This window comes from Terrapene carolina, unplaced genomic scaffold (assembly GCF_002925995.2).
Source record: "Terrapene carolina triunguis isolate 2854851 unplaced genomic scaffold, T_m_triunguis-2.0 Scaffold103, whole genome shotgun sequence".
Taxonomy (NCBI): Eukaryota; Metazoa; Chordata; order Testudines; family Emydidae; genus Terrapene; species Terrapene triunguis.
The window spans coordinates 3,904,672-3,930,461 of NW_020664454.1; the positions used below are offsets into that span (position 1 = coordinate 3,904,672).

At 39.2% G+C, this 25,790-nt stretch overlaps 1 protein-coding gene across 1 annotated transcript in view; it reads left to right on the forward strand.

Moving 5' to 3' along the window:
* Positions 1-766: 766 nt before the first annotated feature.
* The window catches only part of LOC113406542 (excitatory amino acid transporter 5-like), an 88,960-nt gene continuing 63,936 nt past the window's right edge, over positions 767-25,790 (forward strand). Inside the window, exons 1-2 of the mRNA XM_026651819.1 lie at positions 767-907; positions 2,207-2,286. Of these exons, the coding sequence (XP_026507604.1) occupies positions 767-907; positions 2,207-2,286 (221 nt within the window). The remainder of the gene's footprint in view (positions 908-2,206; positions 2,287-25,790) is intronic.

The window sequence follows — 25,790 nt, forward strand, 5'->3', positions numbered from 1 at the left end:
TGGGTTAGGCTGATAATCCTCTGAAAGTAAGTTGGCCCCTGCTCTAATCAACACAGTGGAAGGGGGGAAAGTGAAATCATTTCATTCCCAAGATAAAAAATGCAAAGTACTGTAGAGTCCCCTTTAATGTTTTTCTCCAGTAATATTCAGTTTGTTAATGCAGTTTATTATTGTACTTGCCCAGCCTTTTGCTAACCACATTTACTAAAAGTATAAACCAGACCTGCTTTAGTTAATGAAGTTCAGTCTCACCTGCCCTGCCCTGTTATGATAGTCCAGTTCAAAGTGTTACCTGCCCTGCCCTTTAGTATATGTACTGTATGAAAAACATAATTTCTGTCCATTTAAATGCATAACTTTCACTACTGCCTTTCTAGGCCTGGATGTTAGGAGACCATGCTTCAAGGGTTGAGGAATGCATGAAAATATTATTTTTCATTCATGTGGGTGTCACTCTGTTTCGACTCACTCTTGTTTTAGAAATACTACTACATTCTGTTCTAATTTTCCAGAGCTCCTTAATCTTCTTCCAGGTTCTTAATGATGTAGTCAATAATAGGATTGTTGGTATTAATTTGGAACAATAACGCCAGCTGCATGCTTCGTGGCTATTGGCAGAGGGGTGACCTTGCAGGTCAGCTAAGCAGTCCTGGAAGTGCTTTGATCTGATCTATACAAAGCTAGAGCTGTCTATTCTAACAAGGGAAGCTAGTGAGATCTCTCTCCATGGGATGCTGATTCTTCTCCAAAGAGCACTGAGGACAGCATGGCAGTGGCTTTTGATGCAATGCTGGCTCGGGTCAAGGATGTTTGTAAAAGAAATGGTTTGCTCATTCTGTCAGTACTGTCTGTCATAGTGGGATGTCTTCTTGGATTCTTCCTCAGGACCAGGCGGCTCTCTCAGCAGGTCAGTAACAAATGAGCGTGACGCTGGGCAGAAAATGTCAGTTCTGTAACAAAATAGGAGATAAAACAACCTATGGAACTTCAAGGATGGGTATTTCAAGATAAAAATTAATTTGTTAGTGTGGTAGTATTTTGATAGGAGCCTACCTTGTTTTCTTTGGGTCCTTCCATAGATTTTATATCCAATATATGTTGATAAACTGTCAATAAGACACTGCAAGTGTACCTTAAGAAGCACATTGTAATGTTGCATGTATGAATAAAAATACTGGCTTCTGAAACTGAATGAAGTACTGCATTGTACTGTATGGAAATGGTAACAGTGTAGCATGTTAACTGGTGTCAGAGTACATTCGATTTGAATTTGTATTAGAACATGTATTTCCAATTAAAACACTAGGGAACATTTTATGATTAACATATCCAGAGTTACAGATATTTATTTCACACTGAGTATATTTTATAAGAACTGAACTGGGATGTCCCATTAATAAAAGCACAAGTTATTACATTCACCAGGGTATTTCTCTTCAAACACACCTCTACTAATCTGTTTGTAGGTGCTCAATTCTTCCTATCCAGAATAGCCTGACAGACCAGACAGGCAGTGACAAATGCATTGCTGAACATGTTTTTCCCCAAGAATATAAATTTTAATATTTTAAACAAGTTATGGTACTTCAAAAATATGTGATCATTAAACCAGGTTTGTCATCTTCTGCTGCTGGCCCTGAGTTGAAAATCTTCTATGTCCAAACAGTAGCTTCATGCACATAGAGTGAAATGTGCAAAACGCAGAATAAAGAGATTATGCAGCAAAAACTATTAATAGTGGTCCATAAAGGGTCTATTTATTTAATTTTTGACTGCTTTGGCACGCAGATGCATAATGCAATTCGATTAATATGGAGAAACCATTGCAGGGGATGGAGATTTTACTGATTATTAGGACATGTGTTTGTGGCAAATGAATTATCACTAGCACCTATTTCATTGTACTGCTAAGGCAGAATTGTTTTTTTTTAGATCCACAATATTTCAAAGTGTCCCTGAGTGAAGCAAAGCTTATTTTATTTTCTCCTGAATCAGAACACATTACATAGCCTTAGTCATTTAAAAAAAATTCCCCAACTTCTTCCGTCTGTACCACTTGAAATGATATGCAGTAGTTGCAAGTAATATAAACTGATCGTACAATTTTATGAGATCGTTCAGTTTTACCAGCAGCTGTAAGGTGCTTTGTGAAGAAAGACAATCTTACACATCAAAACCATAAACACATCTCTCCATATATTTGTAGGAAATTAGTTATTTCCAATTCCCTGGGGAGTTATTGATGAGGATGCTGAAAATGTTGATTCTACCACTGGTTGTCTCAAGGTAAGTGAGTGCGATGATTTGCTCAAAATAATAGATCTAGTGTCCTAAATGAGGCAACAAAACCACCTTTTTATTGTAACTAAGTTGTTGTGTAAGTGCAAAGACTATTGTAGACAGCGCTGTAATGCATTAATATTTGTGATGGATTTATGAACATGGTTAGAAAAACATGGCTTTAGCTGAAGAGAGTTCTGGATCAATAGGAACATCCTGCTAGAATAACCCACAGAAATATTGTTTGCTTACAAACTACCTTTTGAAATGAATTTATATTTTTCATTTTTAAAAAATGATTTTTTATTGAAACTAAACAAATTAGTATGAATCAGCCACCATACCATAAACTAAATCTAATCAGTTAAAAGAATGTAACTTGCAAGTCATACAAAACACCACAATTAATTTACAGTTCTTTGCCATATTTTGAGAGAGAGACTTGCTGTAGTATGATGAATAATGAAAGAATATATGTGGTCACTAAACTAGCATGTGTTTTGTATTAACTGCAACTGGAGATGAGGGTGCTCTGAAAATCAGGTCCATAATGCTTTGAAAAAAGCATTATATAGACTAGATTATGTGCTCAAAATATTACCTCTGTCTCTTTCCAAGAGTTCATGAAATACAAATGTATGTGTCTAATGTCCTGGCTGCATAGTGGTGTTTATTCCAGATCACTTATAAACTCACTCAAATAAAAAATGACTTTATTGGAGACCTTTTGTTTATTGAGAGAAAACTGTAAAGTAGGTAGGAAATCTCAACAGCGGTATTTGCCAAACCTTGCTCTGAGCCGGTCAGTCAGACGTACTAAGAGAAATGACAAGTGTAATAAGGAGGAATGGGATTCCAAACTGAAAACATTTTTTTTCCCCATTGGAATGTATATTCGTTTTCACAAAGACGACTAGGGCAGCTTATCCAGAGCTGAGAACAAAGTTAATGTTAATTTGTCTCTTAGTTTGGATGCACTGTATGCTTCCAATGTTAGCAGAGCAGTATTATGTAAGCTCACATAGCTTTTACCTCCGAGGCATTACTAATCAGTAAAGGCAAGTATAAACTAACATGCATTGAATGGGAAATGGCATGCCTGATGAACTTCCAGCTTAATTAATCCCTTCTGGAAACGATACCATAACTAATTTTATATAGTGCCTTTGCCAAGCTTGGCAAAATTCAACTTTTTAAAATAATTTCAATGGATAATATCCATGTTTATTTTAAGCACTTTTTCCTATATTTATTTAAGTTTTCACAGTTGTGGGAAGTTATGTGGGGGGTCAGACATTAGTGAGTCAGACAGTAATTATTTAATGAGAGGAGACATTGTGATTGAAAAAAATTAAAGTTTTATAACCGTTAAAACCCAAATTGTCACCATCATGTCAAAATATACAAAATAAATATTCTTAAATCAAACTCTAATTAGTTCTCAAGCAGTATTTTTTGTTACTTTGCCCATGTGTAAATTTGGATTATTATCAATGGAAATATTTTTGTTGTTTTGTGGGTGTAAACTGTCCCACTGCGTAGAAAAGATAGGAAGTATGGCAAGAGACCACCCTGGCTTAACCAGGAGATCTTCAATGATCTAAAACTCAAAAAAGAGTCCTACGAAAAGTGGAAACTCTGTCAAATTACAAAGGATGAATATAAACAAATAACGCAAGTATATAGGGACAAAATTAGAAAAGCCAAGGCACAAAACGAGATCAAACTAGCTAGGGACATAAAAGGAAACAAGAAAACATTCTACAAATACATTAGAAGCAAGAGGAAGACCCAGGACAGAGTAGGCCTGTTACTCAATGAGGGGGGAAAGACAATAACAGAAAATCACCAGGGCCTGATGAAATGTATCCTAGAATACTCCAGGAGCTGACTGAGGAGATATCTGAGCCATTAGCAATCATCTTTGAAAAGTCATGGAAGATGGGAGACATTCCAGAAGACTGGAAAAGGGCAAATATCGTGCCCATCTAGAAAAAGGGAAATAAGGACAACCCGGGGAATTACAGACCAGTCAGCTTAACTTCTGTTCCCAGAAAGATAATGGAGCAAATAATTAAGCAATCAATTTGCAAACACCTAGACGATAATAAGGTGATAAATAACAGTCAGCATGGATTTGTCAAGAACAAATTGTGTCAAACCAACCTGATAGCTTTCTTTGACAGGGTAACAAGCCTTGTGGATGGGGGGAAGCAGTAGATGTGGTATATCTTGACTTTAGTAAGGCTTTTGATACTGTCTCGCATAACAAACAAACTAGGGAAATACAACCTAGATGGAGCTACTACAAGGAGGGTGCATAACTGGTTGGAAAATCATTCCCAGAGAGTAGTTACCAGTGGTTCACAGTCATGCTGGAAGGGCATAACAAGTGGGGGGATCAGTCCTGGGTCTGGTTCTGTTCAATATCTTCATCAATGATTTAGATAATGGCATAGAGAGTATACTTATAAAGTTTGTGGACGATACCAAGCAGGGAGGGGTTGCAAGTGCTTTGGAGAATAGGATTAAAATTCAAAATGATCTTGACAAACTGGAGAAATGGACTGAAGTAAATAGGATGAAATTCAATAAGGACTAATGCAAAGTACTCCACTTAGGAAGGAACAATCAGTTGCACACATACAAAATGGGAAATGACTGCCTAGCAAGGACTACTGCGGAAAGGGATCTGGGGGTCATAGTGGATCACAAGCTAAATATGAGTCAACAGTGTAACACTGTTGCAAAAAAAGCAAACATCATTCTGGGATGTATTAGCAGGAATATTGTAAGCAAGATACGAGAAGTAATTCTTCCGCTCTACTCCGCACTGATTAGGCCTGAACTGGAGTATTGTGTCCAGTTCTGGGCGCCACATTTCAGGAAAGATGTGGACAAATTGGAGAAAGTCTAGAGAAAAGTGACAAAAATGATTAAAGGTCTAGAAAACATGACCTATGAAGGAAGATTGAAGAAATTGGGTTTGTTTAGTCTGGAGAAGAGAAGACTGAGAGGCGACATGATAACAGTTTTCAAGTATATAAAAGTTGTTACAAGGAGGAGGGAGAAAAATTGTTCTCCTTAACCTCTGAGGATAGGACAAGAAGCAATGGGCTTAAATTGCAGCAAGGGCAGTTTAGGTGGGACATTAGAAAAAACTTCCTAACTGTCAGGGTGGTTAAGCACTGGAATAAATTGCCTAGGGAGGTTGTGGAATCTCCATCATTAGGGATTTTTAAGAGCATGTTGGACAAACACCTGTCAGGGATGGTCTAGATAATACTTAGTCCTGTCTTGAGTGCAGGGGACTGGACTAGATGACCTCTCAAGGTCCCTTCCGGTTCTATTATTCTATGGTACAAAATATGTAGGCATGATAGTAGGTCACACTGGTGGGGGAGTGGCACTGTATGTGAAAGAAAGTATAGAGTCAAATACAGTAAAAATCTTAAATGAATCAAACAATACCATAGAATCTCTATGGATAGAAATTCCATGCTTGAATAAGAAGATTATGTCAGTAGGAACATACTGACGACCACCTGACCAGGATGGTGACTATGATTGTGAAATACTCAGGGAGATTAGAGAGACCACAAAAACAGAAAACCCAATAATAATGGGGGATTTCAACTATCCACATATTAACTGGGAACATGTCACCTCAGGATGGGATGCAGACATAAAATTTCTAGACACCATTAATGACTGCTTCTTGGAGCAGCTAACCCTGAAGCCCACAAGAGGAGAGGCAATTCCTGATTTAGTCCTAAATGGCACACAGGATCTAGTTCAAGAGGTGATATAGCTGAACCTCATAGTAATAGCAACCGTAGTGGAATTAAATGTAACATCCTTGTATGGGGGAAAATGCCAAAGAAACCCAGCACAGTAGCATTTAACTTCAAATAGGAGAACTACACAAAAATGAGGAAGCTAATTAAACAGAAATTAAAAGGAACAGTCACAAACTGCATGGACACTTTTTAAAAACACTATGACAGAGGCTCAAACTAACTGTATACCCAAAATAAAAAACAGAGGGGAAAAAAATGCCATCATGGCAAAACAACACAGTAAAAGAGGCAGTTAGAGACAAAAAGACATCCTTTAAAAATTGGAAGTTAAATCCTACTGAGGAAAATAGAAAGGAGCATAAATTCTCGCAAGTCAAGTGTAAAAGTATAATTAGGGAGGCCAAAAAAGATGAGCAACAGTAAAAGACACAACAAAAATTGCTGTTAGTTTTTAAGTACAGCAGAAGCAGAAAGCCTGCCAAACAATCAGTGGGGCCACTGGACAATCGAGGTGCGAAAGGCCATTGCAGAGAAGCTAAATGAATTCTTTGCATTGGTCTTCACTGCAGAGGATGTGAGGGAGATTCCCACACCTGAGCCATTCTTTTTAGGTGACAGATATGAGGAACTGTCCTAAAGTGACATGTCAATAGAGGATGATTTGGAACAAATTGATAAACAGAAATAAGTCACCAGGACCAGATGGTATTCGCCCAAGTGTTCTGAAGGAATTTAAATATGAAATCGCAGAGCTGCTAACTGTAGTATGTAAGCTATGATTTAGCCTCTGTACCATATGACTGGCAGATAACTAATGTGAGGCCAATTTTTTAAAAAGGCTCCAGAGGTGATCCTGGTAATTACAGGCCAATAAGCCTCACTTCAGTACCAGGCAAATTGGCTGAAACGATAGTAAAAAACAGAATTATCAGACACATAGATGAACACAATATGTTCGGGGTAGAGTCAACATAGCTTTTGTAAAGGGAAATCATGCCTCACCAATATATTAGAATTCTTTGAGGGGGTCAAGAAACTTGTGGACAAGGGTGATCCAGTAGAAGTAGTGTACTTGGACTTTCAGAAAGCCATTGGCAAGATCCCCACCAAAGTCTCTTAAGCAAAGTAAAGGGTCATGGGATAAGAGGGAAGGTCCTCTTATGTATCAGTAACTGGTTAAAAGACAGGAAACAAAGGGTAGGAATAAACGTCCAGTTTTCACAGTGGAGAGAGGTAAATAGCAGAGTCTGTACTAGGTGTGATAAATGCAAAGTAATACACATTGGAAAACATAATCCCAACTATACATACAAAACGATGGGGTCTAAATTAGCTGTTACCACTCAAGAAAGAGATCTTGGAGTCATCATGGATAGTTCTCTGAAAACACCTATTAAATGTGCTGCAGCAGTACAAAAAAAACCCAGAATGTCAGGAACCATGGGAAAGGGATAGATAGTGAGACAGACAACATCATATTGCCACTGTATAAATCCATGGTAGACCCACACCTTGTATACTGCATTCAGTTCTGATCACTCCATCTCAAAAAAGATATATTAGAATTGGAAAAAAGTACAGAGGGCAACAAAAATGACTAGGGGTATGGAACTGCTTGTATATGATGGGAGATTTAAAAGTCTAGGACTGTTCAGTTTGGAAAAGAGATGACTGAGGAGAGATATGACAGAGGTCTACAATATTGTGAATGATGTAGAGAAAGTGAATAAAGTGTTATTTACCCCTTCACATAACACAGGAATCAGGGATCACCCAATGAAATTAATAGGCAGCAGATTTAAAACAAACATAAGGAAGTCCTTCACACAGTGCACACCCTTGTGGTTGCCAGGGGATATTATGGAGACCAAAAGTATAACTGGGTTAAAAAAAGAATTAGATCAGTTCATGGATGATAGGTCTGTCAATGGCTATTAGCCAAGATGGTCAAAGATGCAACCCCATGCTCTGAGTGTCCTTATACCTCTGACTGATAGAAGCTGGGAATGGATGATAGGGGGTAGATCACTTGATAAATTGCCCTGTTCTGTTCACTCCCTCTGAAGCATCTGGCACCAACCACCTTTCGGAAGAGAGGGTACTGGGCTAGGTGGACCATTTGTCTGATCCAGTACGGCCATTCGTATGTTCTTGTGTGTGGTGATATCAACATTTACCAACATTTACTGATAAAAATCTAATCCTTCCAAGCCTACTCAAGTACATACATGCTATCGCATTTTCCCCCATACCAAATATAATTATATCACACATTTATAATAAGTATGTTCCACTCTGATTTCATGTTGTATTGTTCTATATTGTGCTCCTAAACTGTAAACTCTTTTGGACAGGTAACCTGTAATTTGTTTGGCATAGCTCTCCTGCTGTACAAATGCTTTAATAATAACAGTAGACATAATGGCCTAGATCCTTAGTTATGGTTGAGAAATGCACAGCACAGCTCAGGAGAGGGGTACAAAGGTGACGTTTGCACTCCCGCTGTTCTGGGCCAGCTGTGTGCCAGTGCAGCTCCCTGGCATAATGTAGAACAGCCTTTCATCTACTCTAAGTCATTCTATCTGCCAGTGGCCCCAAAGGGCTGATGTAACAGCCAAAGATTAGTAGGATATAGGAAAGAAAACCTCTGCCATATTCCCTACGCTGACAGCCGTAGAGTGGGGACATGTAGGAGCTACTATACTAACACCCCACCCCAGTGGATGGCCCTCCCAGCCTGGGGTGGTCCTTCCATGGACAGCTATCCTGTATACAGGGCCAGAATCTGCTGGCAGTGCAAAGCAAAGTGGCCAAACTACAGAGTAGGATCTGAGCCAATATCTCTTGCAATATTTGGTGTTTTTCTTAAAGCACCAGCTCCTAGAGTCAGGTGAATACATCGCAATCTCAGCTTTCGTTTAAAAACAAAAATAAGTTTTGAGTCTCATGGTTGCACAGAACAGCTTAAAAATGTGACTCCTAAAGGCTCAGACACAACAAGGTAAATAAACAGAACCCCACTGCCACAGGGTGACGCCGGCCCTTTAAGAGGGAGTAGGCTCAGTGCACCTGTGATTCATCAGCTGCCTCCCAGTTGGGTTTAAAAGAGGGCAGCTGGGCCCTAGAGGGTGAGAGACCTGGTGAGTTAGGGTTGCCCTAGCGTGCAGACTCGATTCAGGAAAAAGGCAGGTGAGGGACCCGGGAGACTCTGGAAGGTCCCTGATGGAAACTGTAGGTGGTTTCGGGGGAAGCCAGATGATAGGAGAGCAGTAATAATAATAGGCATTTGCTGACTAACTTCCCCAAGCTAGAGAGCCAGGGCTGGAGAGAGAGCTAAAGGCCAGAGAGCAACAGAGGGAGTTGCCTTCTGATTTTTAAGCTGGAGAGCCAAAGCCGAGGGCTGGAGAGGATGAAGACAGGGGAACAGTGGAGCGGCTCACCTGCTGATGTCTTAGTGCCAGAGAGCAGAACCCAGGAATGCTCTGCTGGTGAGGATGATCTCCTAGCAAAGCGGCTGTAGGGGTTCCTGCTGGTAAAAGTGGGGTTCCATTCTAGCTGGAAGGGCTGGAGTGGCTGTCCTAGAAAAGAGAGAGAAGAAAACTGACAAGGAGTCTAAGTGTGGCAGAAAACACTGGAGTATGGTACGGAAGGACACCCAGCAGAAATTCTGCACGGGTGCGGTGTGGTTCCCACTGAGAAGAGTAGGGTTTTAAGCACTATATACACTGAGTGTGGGAAATGGACTATGTTTGGGACTTTTGTTGAAGACTTTTTGAACTATGTTCTGGTAATAAACTGGGCTCAAGAAGAGCTGTTATTCAAGCAAGAGAGCCTGAAGTGGAGCTATTGGGGATTCTGAACGGGGAAACTGAGGCAGACACACCTATGAGGGTGCTCAAGGAGGAGCTGCTGTAGCACATCAACATTAATATTTTTTACAATCTCGTGGTTTTTAACTCCATCTCATAATTATTTGGAAGCCTGATTCATTATTTTTGAAACCTTGGGGTTGTCAGTACTGCTATAGAATTAAATATAGTTATACACAATACATAATTGTTATAGAGGGGACTCAATGGGCATAGACAAAGGAAAAGAGAAGTGTTCAGGGGAAAACTGAAAATAAAAGGTCAATTATATGTGGGGAAGGGGTGAGGCAAGGATAGAAGGGGGCTCCTGCTACGGGGCTAAAAATAGCAATGTAGACACCAGCCCGAGTTCCAGACCAAGTGGGAACATCTACACTGCTATTTTTTGTGCTGTAGGACAAGCCCAAGTCTGTACAGCCAGGCTCTAAGACTTGCTGCTGGGGGTCTTTTTTAGCAGTGTAGACATATCCACAGAGTCTAGCTGCACCCTGCCTCCTCCTCTGTTCACCGCAGGAGAACAAGAGCCCATATTCATACATAAACTAATCATGCATTTGTACATCATAATTTGCACACACACAAAGTAACTTTTTAAAGAAAGAGGTGGAGCCTGGAGAAGGGAGAATTAATAGAAATATGCAGAATTCAAAAACAAGCAAGCAAATCCCGATGCACAGAAAATGAGCTAAACTATGTGTTTCCTTTGTTTTTATTAATCTCCCATCAATGTAGCAATGTCTCATTCACTCTTTCTAAAGCTGTAATAGGATCACTGTATTCAATCAATGATAAAATTTACAAGGGAAAACCATACTATACAATATCATGAATGTTAAGAAAGAGACTTGCACCTGAAGATATGGGGAAAATGTTACTTGATCATTAAAATCATTAAATTAAGATTAAGATACAATATTTCACAAACTATATTAGATCTCAAAAGTCTAAGTAAATTGAGATTGCAAGACAGTAATGTATGAAGGGACAAATAATTGCAAAGGCATTTTCTGAGACTGCCTGAAATCAAGAAAATTTGGGGCTAAAAATCTTATAAATAGTTTATAGTAGTATTCATAAAGGAAATCCTCCTTTGTCTGTTAGACTATGGGCCTAATCTGGCTGTCACTGAAATTGTCATGGAGCATGATTGGGCTTTATATGATTTAGCAGATGGCTCAAAACTAAAAAAAAAATCCCTCCAGAAATAACCAATGGGTTAACAGTTGAAGCTTGTTAGTCACAAAGAATATTATTTTAAGACATTGGAAGGAAATGTCAAGACTTTCTGAGACACAATTGCCAGGCATGAGGAGGTAATACATGGAATGGAAAACAAATAGGTCTGAAAGAATTTGCAATTTGTTCTTGAAATACTCAGTAGTGAAATGCTACAAGACCAGATGTTAGACACTGATGAATGTTGCTGTAGTTGTCTACTGTGTTGTACACTGTGTGCATACATATACACATAGGGCACTGAGTTTAAAACCTTTTTATTTTCTTAACGAGAAAAAGGAATGGGAATATTAAAGGAATATTAAAGGAAAAGCGGATTGTAACAGACAACTGATTTGAGCCAGATCTTGGAATTCAGTAACCCCAAACTTGGACTGTGCTCTGGCCTTTTACACCACTCTACCAGGTGGATCCACCCACTGAATTTGGGCCATGGAGGCTATTCTGCAACAGAGGATCTGTCTCCCTTACTCAGTTCTTACTCAGCCAAAACTTCCACTGACTTCTGTTCTTTGGGCCAGGAACTGTCTGTTACTTTGTGTTTGTAGAGTCGCTAGCATAATAGGGCTTGATCCTGAGTGAGATCTTTGGGTGCTATCAGAATGCAAGTAATAATAATAATTATTATTAATAGTACAAAATATATTTACTATTTATATGCAAAATATTACAGTAAAAATCTTGGGGCCAGTCTCTGATTCAGATAAGCACACGCATACATGGCTGTAACTGAAATGAATGGGAAATGTGAATGTTTATTTTATGTTTATTAGCCCCCTAATATGTTTAAGAAATTTGGGCCCAGATCAGCTATGCTAATTTACACCAGCTGAGTATCTGATTCAGTGTTTAAATTTACCAAGAAACTATTACAGTATAATATGTATATGTATATGTTTCACTCAATATGCATCCGAAGAAGTGGGTTGTAGCCCACGAAAGCTTATGCTCTAATAAATTTGTTAGTCTCTAAGGTGCCACAAGTACTCCTGTTCTTATTACAGTATAAATAAGTAGTCCCTTGACCTGTTTAGTTCTGTATTACACGGCTTCCCCCAGCAGATGGCTCTGTTCTAGAAGGCTATGTACATTTCTAATTGCTAGCTAGACAACATGAATGTTCACACTCATTCAGGGGCATTAAAAACACATTTCAATAAGATGTTCTAGGGTATTTTTTAATGCTATGCGAGTGCTACCTCCGTGCCTACCCAGAAGACAAGAAAAGGTCTCATCTCTCTGAATTGACTTAAATATGAGACATATTTTTTAGGGCTGTCGATTAATCGTAGTTAACTCATGCGATTAACTCAAAAAATTAATCACGATTTTAAAAAATTAATTGCGATTAATCGCAGTTTTAATTGCACTGTTAAACAATAGAATACCAATTGAAATTTATAAAATATTTTGGATGTTTTTCTACATTTTCATATATATTGTATTCTGTGTTGTAACTGAAATCAAAGTGCATATTTTTAATTATAAATATTTGCACTGTAAAAATGATAAAAGAAAGTATTTTTCTATTCACCTCATACAGGTACTGTACTGCAATCTCTGTCGTGAAAATGCAACTTACAAATGTAGATTCTTTTGTTATTACATAACTGCACTCAAAAACAAAACAATGTAAAACTTCAGAGCCTACAAGTTCACTCAGTCCGACTTCTTTTTCAGCCAGTCACTAAGAGACAAACAAGTTTGTTTACATTTACAGGAGGTAATACTGCCCTCTTCTTATTTACAATGTCACCAGAAAGTGAGAACAGGCATTTGCTTGGCACTTTTGTAGCCGGCATTGCAAGGTATTTACGTGCCAGATATGCTAAACAGAAGTCTTAAAAGAGCAACACTCTGATGCGGAAACTACGGAACCCGAACCACCAAAAAAGAAAAACAATCTTCTGCTGGTGGTATCTGACTCAGATAATGAAAATGAACATGCATCGGTCTGTACTGCTTTGGACTGTTATCAAGCAGAACCTATCATCAGCATGGATCCATGTCCCCTGGAATGGTGGTTGAAGCATGAAGGGACATATAAATCTTTAGTGTATTTGGCACGTAAATATCTTGCGATGCCGGCTACAACAGAGCCATGCAGACACCTGTTCTCACTTTCAGGTGACATTGTAAACAAGAAGTGAACAGCATTATCTCCTGCAAATGTAAACAAACTTGTTCGTCTGAGTGAATGGCTGAAACAAGAAGTAGGACTGAGTGGACTTCAGCCTCTAAAATTTTACCCTGTTTTATTTTTTAATGCAATTTTTTTTACATAATTCTACGTTTGTTAGTTCAATTTTCATGATAAAGAGATTGCACTACAGTACTTGTATTAGGTGAATTGAAAAATACTTTTTCTTTTGTTTTTTTACAGTGCAAATGCTTGTAATCAAAAATAAATATAAAGTGAGCCCTGTACACTTTGTATTCTGTGTTGTAATTGAAATCAATATATTTGAAAACGTAGAAAATATCCAAAAATATTTAAATAAATGGTATTCTATTAATGTTTAACAGTGTGATTAATCGCGCGATTAATTTTTTTAATCGCTTCACAGCCCTAATATTTTTTAATTCTTTGACTTGTTTCCCTCCCACACAGCTAATGCTCCCTGGATGAATGGATAGTTTGGAACGATATAGGAATCATTTTCAGTCTTTCTCATTAATAATTGACATGTTTAATTAAGCCAGATTTACAGCAGACACCTCTGTGTCCTGTAGATACCTTAAGTGCTGCCCTTATAAGTGAGGGGAACAGATATTCAGGACTGCCTGACATGTCAGCACCATCTCATTATATTAGTTAGTGCTAATGTAAAACTTCTGGGCAAACATTTGCTGTATATACTGCAGAAGTGATGATAGTCAAACTTGTGCACTGAGACCAGGTGCAATTCATGTAGCAAGATTGCGTGTTGAATAACAGACACTAATGATATATGCCGAAAGATCACTATTCTTTTAAATTCTGTGGTTGAGAGAGGGCATTAGACAGTGTAAACTAGATGTTTTTAAAATGTTTGCCCATCATTGCATAATTTAACGGTGATTTAATTACTTTGATCCATCTTCTTATGTCCCAACCTAGTCTAGTCTTTGATTAATTTTCCTATGGTCATGGTACTTATCACACTGCTTTTTGCATTTACTTTTGAATAACTTGCTGTTTGAAGACAAATAAACATGATAATGGAAATAATGCTGTTAGTATGTTCCAATGATATTACTATACCTTATACACTATGAGCCAAATTTTCCTCTCATTTTACCAGTGTTACTCTAAGGTAACTTCATTTGGCCAGAACCTCAACTGAAACGAATCAGCATAGTTCCATTGACTTAAAAATAGAGCTATGCGGATTTACATTAGCTGAGGTTCTGTCTGATTCAATTCAATGGATTTAATCCAAATTTACACCAGTGTAAGTAACAGCAGAATTGGGCCTTTTCAGTCCAGCTCTCTTCCTGCTTGATTGGACAAACTTTTTAATGCAGTCACAAATACAGACTCCAGTTCTCCAAATGTTTATACATGTATATGCAGTCCCATTGAGTTCAAAGAGAAAGAAGGAAGGATGGTCCAACAGTTAGGGCACTAGGTTAGGATTTGGGAGAGTGGGGGGGGGTCACTTTCCTGCTCTGCTACATACTTCCTGTGTGACCTTGGGCAAGTCACTTAGCCTTTCTAGGTATGTTTACACAGCCTGCGGCAGCGAGCTTCCTAGCCTGGGCCAATAGATTTGGGCTAGTGGGGCTCACACTAGTGCTCTAAAAATAACTGTAGATAGCACTCTGAAGTTGTGGCTTGGGCTCGAACTTGGGCCCTGAAGCCCATCTCCCAGTTATTTTTAGAGCACTAGCATGAATTCTACTAGCCCAAATCCATTGACCTGGGCTGGGAGGCTTGTTTCTGCGGGGTGTGTAGACATATCCTCTGTGCCTCAGTTCCTCATCCATACCACTGGGATAACAGTACTTTCCTACTTCACAGGGGGGTTTTGAGGGTAAATAAATTAAAGATTGCAAAGTGCCTTGAGATATTCTGATGAAAAGTGCTATATAACTACTACTATAATTATTATTAGTGGGTAAGTGTTGGCAGGATAGCAATTTAAATGGTCAAAAGTCTGAAACTTGCCATAACTTGTGCCTATGATCCTGCCACATGTATGTTCCCTTTTAGAGAGACTCAGCCCATTCCGTTTCATCTTGGAGTTAATGATAATTTCTTATTATTTTAGTATCAACAGTTTGCTATGCACTTGAGATAACTAAAGAACGTACAGTTTTTACTCTTTTCCATGTACAGAATCTTTCAACAAATAATTTCTCTCCATTTTTATCCAGGCTCTCAAAAGCTGGCTCTGTGCTAAGTTAATGTTGTTAAGATGATCTCTCCCCCAAGTAGGTTGACACAAGTCTATATTCATTTATAATTTAATATATTTATTTCTGTGTTCCTCTGGGATAGTACTAAGTCTGCCTTTTTGGTGGCTGATCCAAATTCTAGATGGCTAAATATAGAACAACCCATCATGTTATCAGTTTTGATAATCCTTTATCCTTCTGCTCAGATTCCCCAGTGGGTTATCCCCGTTCATGCTATTAAAGCCTGGTATTTAATTAGGAAACTACTTCATTAGGGCACTGCTCAAGGTGTTTCCCGGTTCTAGATTTTTTCCAGGCTTTCCTGCCTGGGCATTTGCTTTTTCACATCCTGTTCATTCATGGGTATTGCCCCTTTCTCCTCTTTGTTGATCCAGCACCATTGTGACATATTCAGTCTTCTTTCCCAAGATCTGTATATTTTATTTGCAGACTTGCTGCTTCTGCATACTCTCTTTGATAACTTATAGCACTTAAAACTTCTTTATTTGAGAATGGGGGGTTTGGTTTAAAATATATTTGGAAGCCAGATCCTCAGCTTGTGTAAATTTTGTCCCACAATATTTTGCTTGCTGTCAATTGAAGGTGTGTCACTTACAGGTCTCGTGCACTTGCAGTTTGCTATAGGGGCAAAATTGCATCTGTAGATTTAGAGGGGTTTTCCCAGGTGTTTCTGGATAAATTTTCCCTCCCTCACACTGTCCTGAAGGGGCCCACCATGCTATGTACTTAGATGACTTTTAACCTCCATTCCTTCATGAGGTATCTGCATTTGGTGGTGTTTGTTTCATGGTTTATGAAAAGCTTTGGGATCCTTTGAGATGGTAGGTGCATACAAGGCCAGACTTCCAAAAGCCTCAGATTTTCAAAAATGCCTGGCACCCACAACCAGGGCCAGATTTTCAAAAAAGCTCAAAAGCCAGCAGTTCCCATTGATAGTTTATTTAGGTGCCTAAGTGGATGCTCACCTTTTCTGAAAATATGGCCAGATTGTGGGTACTGAACATTTACGACAATTCCGTCCATAATCAATTTTTTTATTATACGTTCAGGGAAGCTATTACCTTAAATCAGGCTGGTACCAAGAGCCATGAAAAGCGATTTTTTTTCTCAAAGTGTGAGGCAGTCTGGGAACGGATGATCTTTCTAGGCTGGGTCACTGCAGTCATGAAATGGGGAGGAGAGCTAGTCCCCGAATGATCTTCCTAAAACATGTTGCTTTCATTAACCTCTGTGTAACATACATGGTGCACTGGCACATCAAGGACAGCGTTTAGTGTTGCATGTTGACATTTAACTTTATTGTGGTGTTAATTTTTGAAGAGGGAAATAAAAGATTTAACAATGGGATGTCTGTTCCTATCTCTTTGAGATATATGTTCGTAGCTGGAGTGTAAGTGAAAAATAGCTTCATGATACTGTTTGGTTTGGGTATGTTATGGGCAAATCTGTGCAAATAGTCATCTTATGAAGCAAAGAAACTTACATTTCAAACAGGTTTATAATGCTTCTGTGGGGGAAAGTATGGCTTTTTTCTCAGCAAAAGGCTTTAGGACCTGATAAAAATATTATTCCAAGTAGGGTCCTCGGAGAGCCGTAGATGGTATTTCTGCAGCTGCTTGTCAAGCCCCCATTAGCTAATGCAATACTAAAATGATTGCATTGTGATGCCCTGTCCCATGCACCCAATTTAACATCAGCTTTTATATGTCTAATAGCTGGGTGATTGGTCTTTATGAAAGGAGGTCTAGAGAGGACAATTTACTTTATACAGACCAAAAATGAATCAAACAGAAACCAGCATTTTTTGTTTAGGTTTGTGTTTTGTTTTTCTCCCATTCAATGATGTGAATTTGTCAACACAATAGAGACTGATCTCCTAGTCCCAGAAGCAGATTAGCAGCATTAGCAGCGCACACAGATCTGACCTCATTGTCATTCATGTAAAACTAGGATTAACTGATGCAATGATGCAGCACTCATATTCCTGCTGGCTTCATGGTTTAAATTTAATCATAAATATATAAGAGACAAATTCTGTTGTCTTCAAAGAGTTGTATTTCTATCCTGGACAGATAGTCTAGTGACCTAAATCAGACACACACATTTCTACCAATATAAAGTGTAAACAGGTGACCTATGTTAACTTTATCTATCATGCCCATCACTGATACCGAAATAATGATGAGTAGAAATATAATGCAGTCCAATTAGGAATATATTCTCAGCCCTTCCCTATGATATGTAGGTTACCATGGAGATATGTGGCAATTTTTACCTACTTTCTTGAGAGAAAATCTCTGCAAAGAAGCAAGTCTTGAAGGAGCGAGATATAGAGTGAAAAGCAAAACTGGTCTTGAATAAAAGCAAAAGGAAAGGATTACGCAACGGAAAAATGAGCTGGTCGGAGAGCAAAATAACTTGATTCGACTTATTTTACACGATCCACATCGCTAATACGGTGTAGAAGTTAAATTAAATTACGGTGAAAGCTGTACAAGAGAGCACCCTTACTAACAATCCTTTTGTTTTGAGAGATTGTCCCAGGGTATTCTCAAATGCACAGAGGACAATTCTACTCCAACTTTTTAGGAGCCCACATATGTTAAGCCCTCACTTTTTGTCAGTCACTCAAATGACTGTCTACTGTCTAGATAGGTTTCACTATATAAGTGACGCTAACAGTAGCTGACTTTAGGCATGTAATGTCATTTGGCCAGATCCTTGGGCATACTTTGTCACCTCTCCACCCTTCTGTGTCAGAAAGGAGATGTAAAGACAGCTTAACCAGTTACCTGGGGATTCCTCCAACATAGGGATAATCCCTAGCCTAGGTGGTATAGAAGGGGCATAGCACCGCTATACCATCAACCATCCAAGCTCCCACTGTAGGGAGTACGGCCTGGGGAAAAGAGGCCTGGCCAGAGCATTGCCACTCTCCAGTGATCCTCAGCTGTTGTAATGGCCTGTTGTGGTGGTGGGAAGCCAAACGCAATTTAGAGCAGCCATGAGGCTACTCTAAATGTCACCAGCTCCATGACTGGAGATTATAAAGGAGGACAAAAACAGCTTTCCTCCTCCCATGTCCTCTCCAGTGTCATTTACAGTATATCCAGGCCAGAGGAGCTGCTTATTGCGCCAATGAGAATCACATTGTATAATGAGGGGAGGAGAGAAACTTCTTTAATTTTTTGTCTAATGTCAACAGGGGCATTTCAATGAAAAATTGAAGTATTTGTAGGTCCTTAACAACATATTAAAACATGTACACAACAAAGAGTCTGTTACAGAGATGTTATCTTCTGTCTTCCAACTAAAAATGTACTCTTGACTTCGTCTCAGTCGTTCTGGTTTTGAACAAAAAATTGTTTTCCAAAATAATTTTCTGTGTGTGAATTTTTAGTGCTGGTGGAAAGGGTCTGAATAAATAGCTCAGGAGCTGAATTCCTCAGGTTATCCATAGAACAGGTACAGCTACGGCATGTGCCTTTAGCTTGCTGGGACTGGGCAAAGTTTTGGCACTATTCCCAGATTTGGACCTCTTGGCACACACACTAGGTACACACCTCATATCTGACACTCCTCTTGGCCATGGGAACCCCCACAATACACTTGCATAGGCACTGAAACTAGTGCCATCTCCCCCAAGTCTCACCAGCAGCTCTTATATGTTCCCCAGAATTCCACTGAAGGTGTGAGCCTTCTGATTTACAGCTTTCCTCTTCAGGGACACATTAGTGAAAGCCAACAGACAGACTCTTCACAGGATTCTAAAACACCATAACTCTTTACTTAGGAGATAAAGCACAAGAGATCATTTAGAAAACAGTGAACACACAGAATGCAGCGCCCCTCACTCTAGCTCATACTTCTCTTAGGGGCCCATCTGCATTCAGAGAGGGAGGGTTTGTTCCCTCTCCCTGCCAGCCTGTCTGTCTCACCAGGCTCCTGTAGCAACTCCCCTGAGCTTCAGCAGGTGAAAATGGCCAAAGACCCAGAGTAGAACAGCTCCTGCCCTTTTATAACTTTCCAGTCTCATCTTTCAGGTGACTCTCTGATCAAGCTCCTCTGGCGATCACCGACCCCTACCAAATGATGTAATTGCTAGGAGATCTCCCTTACTAAACCAGTTCTCAAGGGGAGGAGTTGGCCATTGTCTAGGCTGCTTCTATTTGAATAGAGGACCATCCAGGTTTAACTACCCCCTGAAATTCTAGTACATCATGGAGGTAAAAGAACAACAGAGAATGCAACCAAGCCTGATATTCAAAATGGAGTTTGCAGTTTGATAAAGATATATAGTTTCCAATATTAAACAGAATTAATAAGCTGTACAGATTCCCCAGATCATCACAGTGAAAAGTTTTATATCTCATTATCAATCACTTGAACCAGCTAGTCTCTCAAATCACACCCATCTAACATGAAAAGAAACTTGAGGCAGGGCATGTAATACCAAATATCATGAATGCTTCTACTACCACGCTTTTATATATGAATGCTCTAGATGTGCATGGCACTTTACAGATGCCTAGAAGGAGAAGGTTATATTTAAATTAGATGTGACAACGGCAAGGATGACAGACAGTGGGGGAGAACAAGGGTGACAACGGTGAGAGATCAGGAGATGCTCATTATTCCAAATGCTTTTTGTTAGTTCCTTTTTAAGTTTTTATTGCAAATATGTCTTAATATATTAAAATCTGTGAAGAGAGGGCAAGAGTAGATCTGAGTGCCGGAGACCAAATCTGTTACACACAATGGACCAGTTGTTTATGACATGCCTCTCAGGAAATGCAGCACAGAAGGCGCATGGGGAGGGCACTTAGGCATGGAGAGAGGAAAGGCTGTTCTTAAATGTATGTAATATGTCTGGCTGCCTATGTGCTGCTCTGCAGCTCAGAATAACTGGAGCATAGAGCACTCTGGCCCCTGCACCTGCCCTGGCATACCTCTGTGCTGGGGGCTGCAAGCAGGGATGAAGTAGGGCTGCGTACACCAGCCCTGAGCTGTTCCTGCACTAAGGGACTTCTCCAGGGGATAGTTCAGGTCCTTTTGGCTACAAAGGGGCTAGAATCTGACCCAATATATTCAATTTTGTCATATTTTCTCCGTCTTATCTGTAAAAAAAGAGCAACGTTGGTAGTAAAACATGTCATGTTGTAAAGAGTTATGCATGTTGTAAGCTCTAAATTGGACTAACCCAATAGAAATTACGTAGGAAAGGTCAGGATCCAATTTTGCGTGATGGGCATCTGTGATCACAAAGTGAACGGGTGTGGAAAGGGCCAAAGCAGTTACCAGCTGGGTATAAGTAATTTGTAGATCTGACCAGGGCCGGCTCCAGCATTTCTGCCGCCCCAAGCGAAGAAAAAAAAAAAAAAGCCGCGATCGGCGGTGGCAGTTCGGCGGCAGGTCCTTCGCTCCTAGAGGGAGTAAGGGACCTGCCACCCCCGAATTGCCGCACCTGCCGCCCCTCTCCCTTGGCCGCCCCAAGCACCTGCTTGTTAAGCTGGTGCCTGGAGCCGGCCCTGGATCTGACAGAACATTTCTGTACCTTCTAAATGCCTTCAAACACTTGGACAGTGTTTCATACATTGAGCAGCAGTGACATGTGAGGTTGGAGGAGTTGGGTGGATTTCTTCTGTTTCCTCAGGATAAAAACATCTGTGAATCATAAACAGTTGAATGAATCTTTCGTTTGTTTATCTATAATTCAAACTGACTGTGTTTTAAACTTTGTTTATTCTTTTCTTAATCTAAAGACACTTGAAAGAATTGGCAAGCCAGAACAGTAAAGACCATTAAATGGATTTTTTCCATAAATCCAAAGCCCTATTTATCTAATTTATATGAATTCTTTTCATTTGCATCCTGAGTTCTGGCTTTGGGAAAGAGTTTCTTTATTAAAGCATTTCAAGTCAATGTAACAGCTTGCATTCTATGAATGCTGCTAACACTACAGTTTCTCAGATCTTTTTATCTCTCTGTGATCAAAGTCTGCTGTAGGTTCCTTCCTACCTTCCTGGGTCTATCCGGGTGGCCCAGTGCACTGGACAACTTGGAAGGGAAGCAGTGATGTAAAAGTTGCCTGGCTTATACCCTCAGTGGGACATGAAACATGTGCTGTCCTGCTCACATCAAAGATAATTTTGCCATAGTATTTAATGGTAGCAAGATAGGGCCCATAGGGCTGGAAGGGCAGAGCTATTAGGCAGTAGCAGCTCTCAGTGGAAACAGGAAAAATATGTCCTGTCATGAAGCCATACTGAGGTTAAAGGCTTAGATGACCCTGCATCACTGCCTGGATTCAGGGAGAATGGATGGAAGAAGGAGAAAGACTCAGAAGGACATTTTGGGGGGTGGAGAGATTTTTGAGCTGGAAAAGATTTTGTTTCTTTGTCCCTCCCTTTAACTCCCATGCCCAATATTATTTCTAAAAACTACAGTGCTATCCCAGCCTAATAGAGAAGGCCCATGACCATGGCATACAGGACCCAAGTGTTTGTTTATTCTATTTCCTTATGGTAACTCCAAATCCCGCTTAGCGCTGCACTGCTTTTTATTTAATTAAATATTTCCTGCAGTGTTTTGGGGACCTCCTGAACTGGTGCAGAGCTTGCTGTAATGCACTGGGAGAACAGAATGCATGGGGTGGATTCTGGGCTAGATTCTTTTATTATTATTATTTATGTATTTATTATTTATTATAGTAGTACCTAGCAGCCCCAGTCATGGACTAGGACCCTATTGTACTGTACAAACACAGAACAAAAAGACAGTCCCTACACCAAAGAGTTTACAATCTAAGTAGAAGACAAGAGACAACAGATGTATAAAGACAGACTGAAGAGTACAGGGAAATAATGAGATAATATTGATCAGCATGATAGGCAGTGGTTTCAACACTTGTCAATTTATTATTAATGCATATAAGAACTAATAAAAATGAGGAGGAAATATTGTGGAATATTATTTCAACTTCTGGTCAAAATTTCAAAAAATTTAGACTAGCTCTAAAATCACCTTATATTCCTGGGGCATTATGATCAGAAAATACTGTGGAAAAGCATTTTTTCAGTATAAATGTTCTGTTCCTTCATTTGCTGCACTATGAAATTCCCCCTTCAAGCTGCTCTGTTCTATCTTTGTCATCACTGTAAAGTCTCTTTTTAGAGTTACAGTCCATTCCAAAATGGTATTCCCACAGGAGTGGAGTAGTTTGCAGAAAAAGCAGATATACGTGTGCTTGAGGAAGCAGAAGTGTACAACTCCTTCCTCATATGTAGATAACTTTGTAGACTTATTGTCTTGAAGGATAGTTTTGTGATTAAAATGCAGGACTGGCAGTCAAGAGACCTGGGATCTGTTCCTTGCTGTGTTGCAAACTTCCTGTTTGACCTCAAACAAGTCTCCTCATGTCTCTGTGCCTTGGTTTCCCCATGTGTTAAATGGGGATAATAATGCTTCCCTATTTCACCTGTGGCTAAATTCTTTAATGTTTGTAAAGTACTTTAAGATGGCAGGATGCTACAGAAATGAAAATTATTATAATGATGAGGCTTTAAAAGATTGACCTTGACAAAAAAGGTAAATAGAAGCATGACTGATAAATCAACAAGCATTAGAACTGCACTGCACTTCCATGCTGCTGAAAGTAATGTAATCATCTCTAATGTAGTTGTTAGAGGGGCTTCCCAATCTCATTGGGAGATCATGTTTAGGAAGGGCTTTTCCATGGCAAGCAATTACGAAATGAGAATAGGACTCAGTGTGGGGGATGAATGAAAGCAAACATGAGTCTAGTAATGACTGTTGGTGGTTAATACTTGACCATTACTTCTTGACAGGATTAATGTCTTTCTAATCACACTAATCCCTTTTGATAACTTTATCCATAATCCATCTATTTCAAAGCAATATCCAGATGGCTTCTGGTGGTGGTGAAGAGACACGTTTTCCCTTTCCAAGGGTATGTTTTTGATGTTGAGGCAGGTAAAAAAGGAATGCAGCCTTTTAAAGAGGAAGCTATGTAGAAAGAAGTAGGAAATCTACAGAAGGCTAGGATGGTTCTGATTTTACTAATGTAAGTAAAAGTTTTCCCAAGCACCCATGTATATCAAGGACTGCCAATATGACCCCAAAAATGCTGATGAGGAGTTGTCATCTGTTTGCCATTAGACTTTCTAATTAGGGTTAATGGAAATTTGGGGAGTTCCCCCCACGATTAGTCAGAAGTTGTTTTAAAATCTGTGTTTTGCTTTGCTTAAGCAAATTTTACTCAAAGCACACATGAAATACACTAATAAATAGTCTCAGTTATTTGTGCCATTACTAGGTAGTTCAAAATAAAACTTTTTTATTACATCCAGTCTTGTATTTTTTAAAAAAATCCCTAAATTCTTGATCTTTCTTTCCCCTTCCAACTATTTTTTAAAAAATCCCTAAATTCTTGATCTTTCTTTCCCCTTCCAACTTCCCCTTAAGATTTTAGCCCAGATATCTTAGAGTCCATTGAGATCTTACCATTACCCTGGATCCCCTTTTTGTTCCTTCCTCCTAGACTACTAAACTGGAGCCCAAACAAACATACCTGGTATTGGATAGAACTTTAATTTTTGTAGATGAGTAAAAATTGTAAATCACACTGAGATGCTCTCATAGAAGGTGCTATATAAGTGCAAAGTATTACTATTGGGGATCATTCTTCCTAATGAATTCAACCATACTAGATACAACATTTTAGCTAGATGTTTCTGTTAGGATGATAAATGCTGTTATGTTTCAGAGTCTATATGCCACGAGTGAATGGGGATAGCTATTGGCAAAATTTTGCTCTTATTATGTAAACTCAGAGTAAGTTCAATGACTTAATAAAGTTCCACCCCCGATTAGTGGGATTTTCTGATGTGACCTGATACATCAGTTTAGAAAAGGCAAGTTAGAAATGGTCATATTATGAAACAATAAATTGTTTTTCAGGAAATGGAGCAATGTAAATGTAGAGCTAACTAAAGCCTCATGAAAGAGTGGAGTACATTTCATTTGTTACAAATAAAATTCTATACCCTACAAGTAACGCTAATATGGGCCATCAGTTCTGCAGCATTTAAAGACCAACAAGTTACACTAAGTCAACTTTAATGAGGTTTGATGGCCCATAAACCCAGAAACATATGGACTCATAGTGAACACAGAACTTGCAGTGGGTACAGCTTAGATGACCAGCCTTATGGATGATTGTTGGACCCTGGGAATGCATGAGTTCACCAAGGATTTATTGGATCAGCTAGGTTGAATCAGGAAAAGGCAGAAGCAGACTACTCCAAGGAGCACAAAGAAGCCCCTGAAATATTTTCACTATTTTATTGGAACATTACACACATCAGATTTTTTGTTCATTTCAAAAATTGAGGTCATGGGGTTGTGTGTCAGAGAGAGGAATTTATAGAAATATAGGAATTGCCATAGTGGATCAGACCTGAGATCTGCTCTAGTTCATTATGCTGTCTCACATAGTGCCCAACATCAGACACTTTAAACTTTAAAGGAAGGTGCAAGAATTGTCTCAGTCCCTACTAGCTTGGCATTGGCTTAAACTTTCGACCATGACATTTAATATCTCTTCCAAAATTTGTTAGCATTAACTATTCTAATATACATTTTGGAAAAGCTATTCAACCTTATAGTCAAGGGCATATTTTGCTGTAATAAAATTAACAAATACTTCCTGGGAGTGGTGTGAAAAGAACATTCATGTTTTTGCAGGAATGATGGAAAGTGCAAGGGTTGCCATAACTATTCAGATAGGCTGAAAAGTATTTTAAGTTGTAGGACTCCCATTTGCCCAAACTTTGACAAACACCAAACAACTCTTTGAATGCTTTACCATATGTCTGGTGACTTCATTTCATGTATCAAACATTTTTCATGTGACTTCAAGGCTGATCAATTTCAGAGGCCTGATGAGGAGTGACATTATAGTACCTGAGAGCCAGATATCGGTTGGAAGATATTGAAATGTGTGTCTGCTAAGAAGTTAAAAGTGAATTAATACAAAATCTTGAAAGAAGCTTGTGAAACTACTGGGAGTATTTTTGTTTACTTACATAGTCAAGAATGTGCATTATAAGAACCTAGAATAGAGGGAAAACCTGAATTTGATAAGGTCAGCTTGATTTAAGATAGACAACCATTTGGAAGCTCA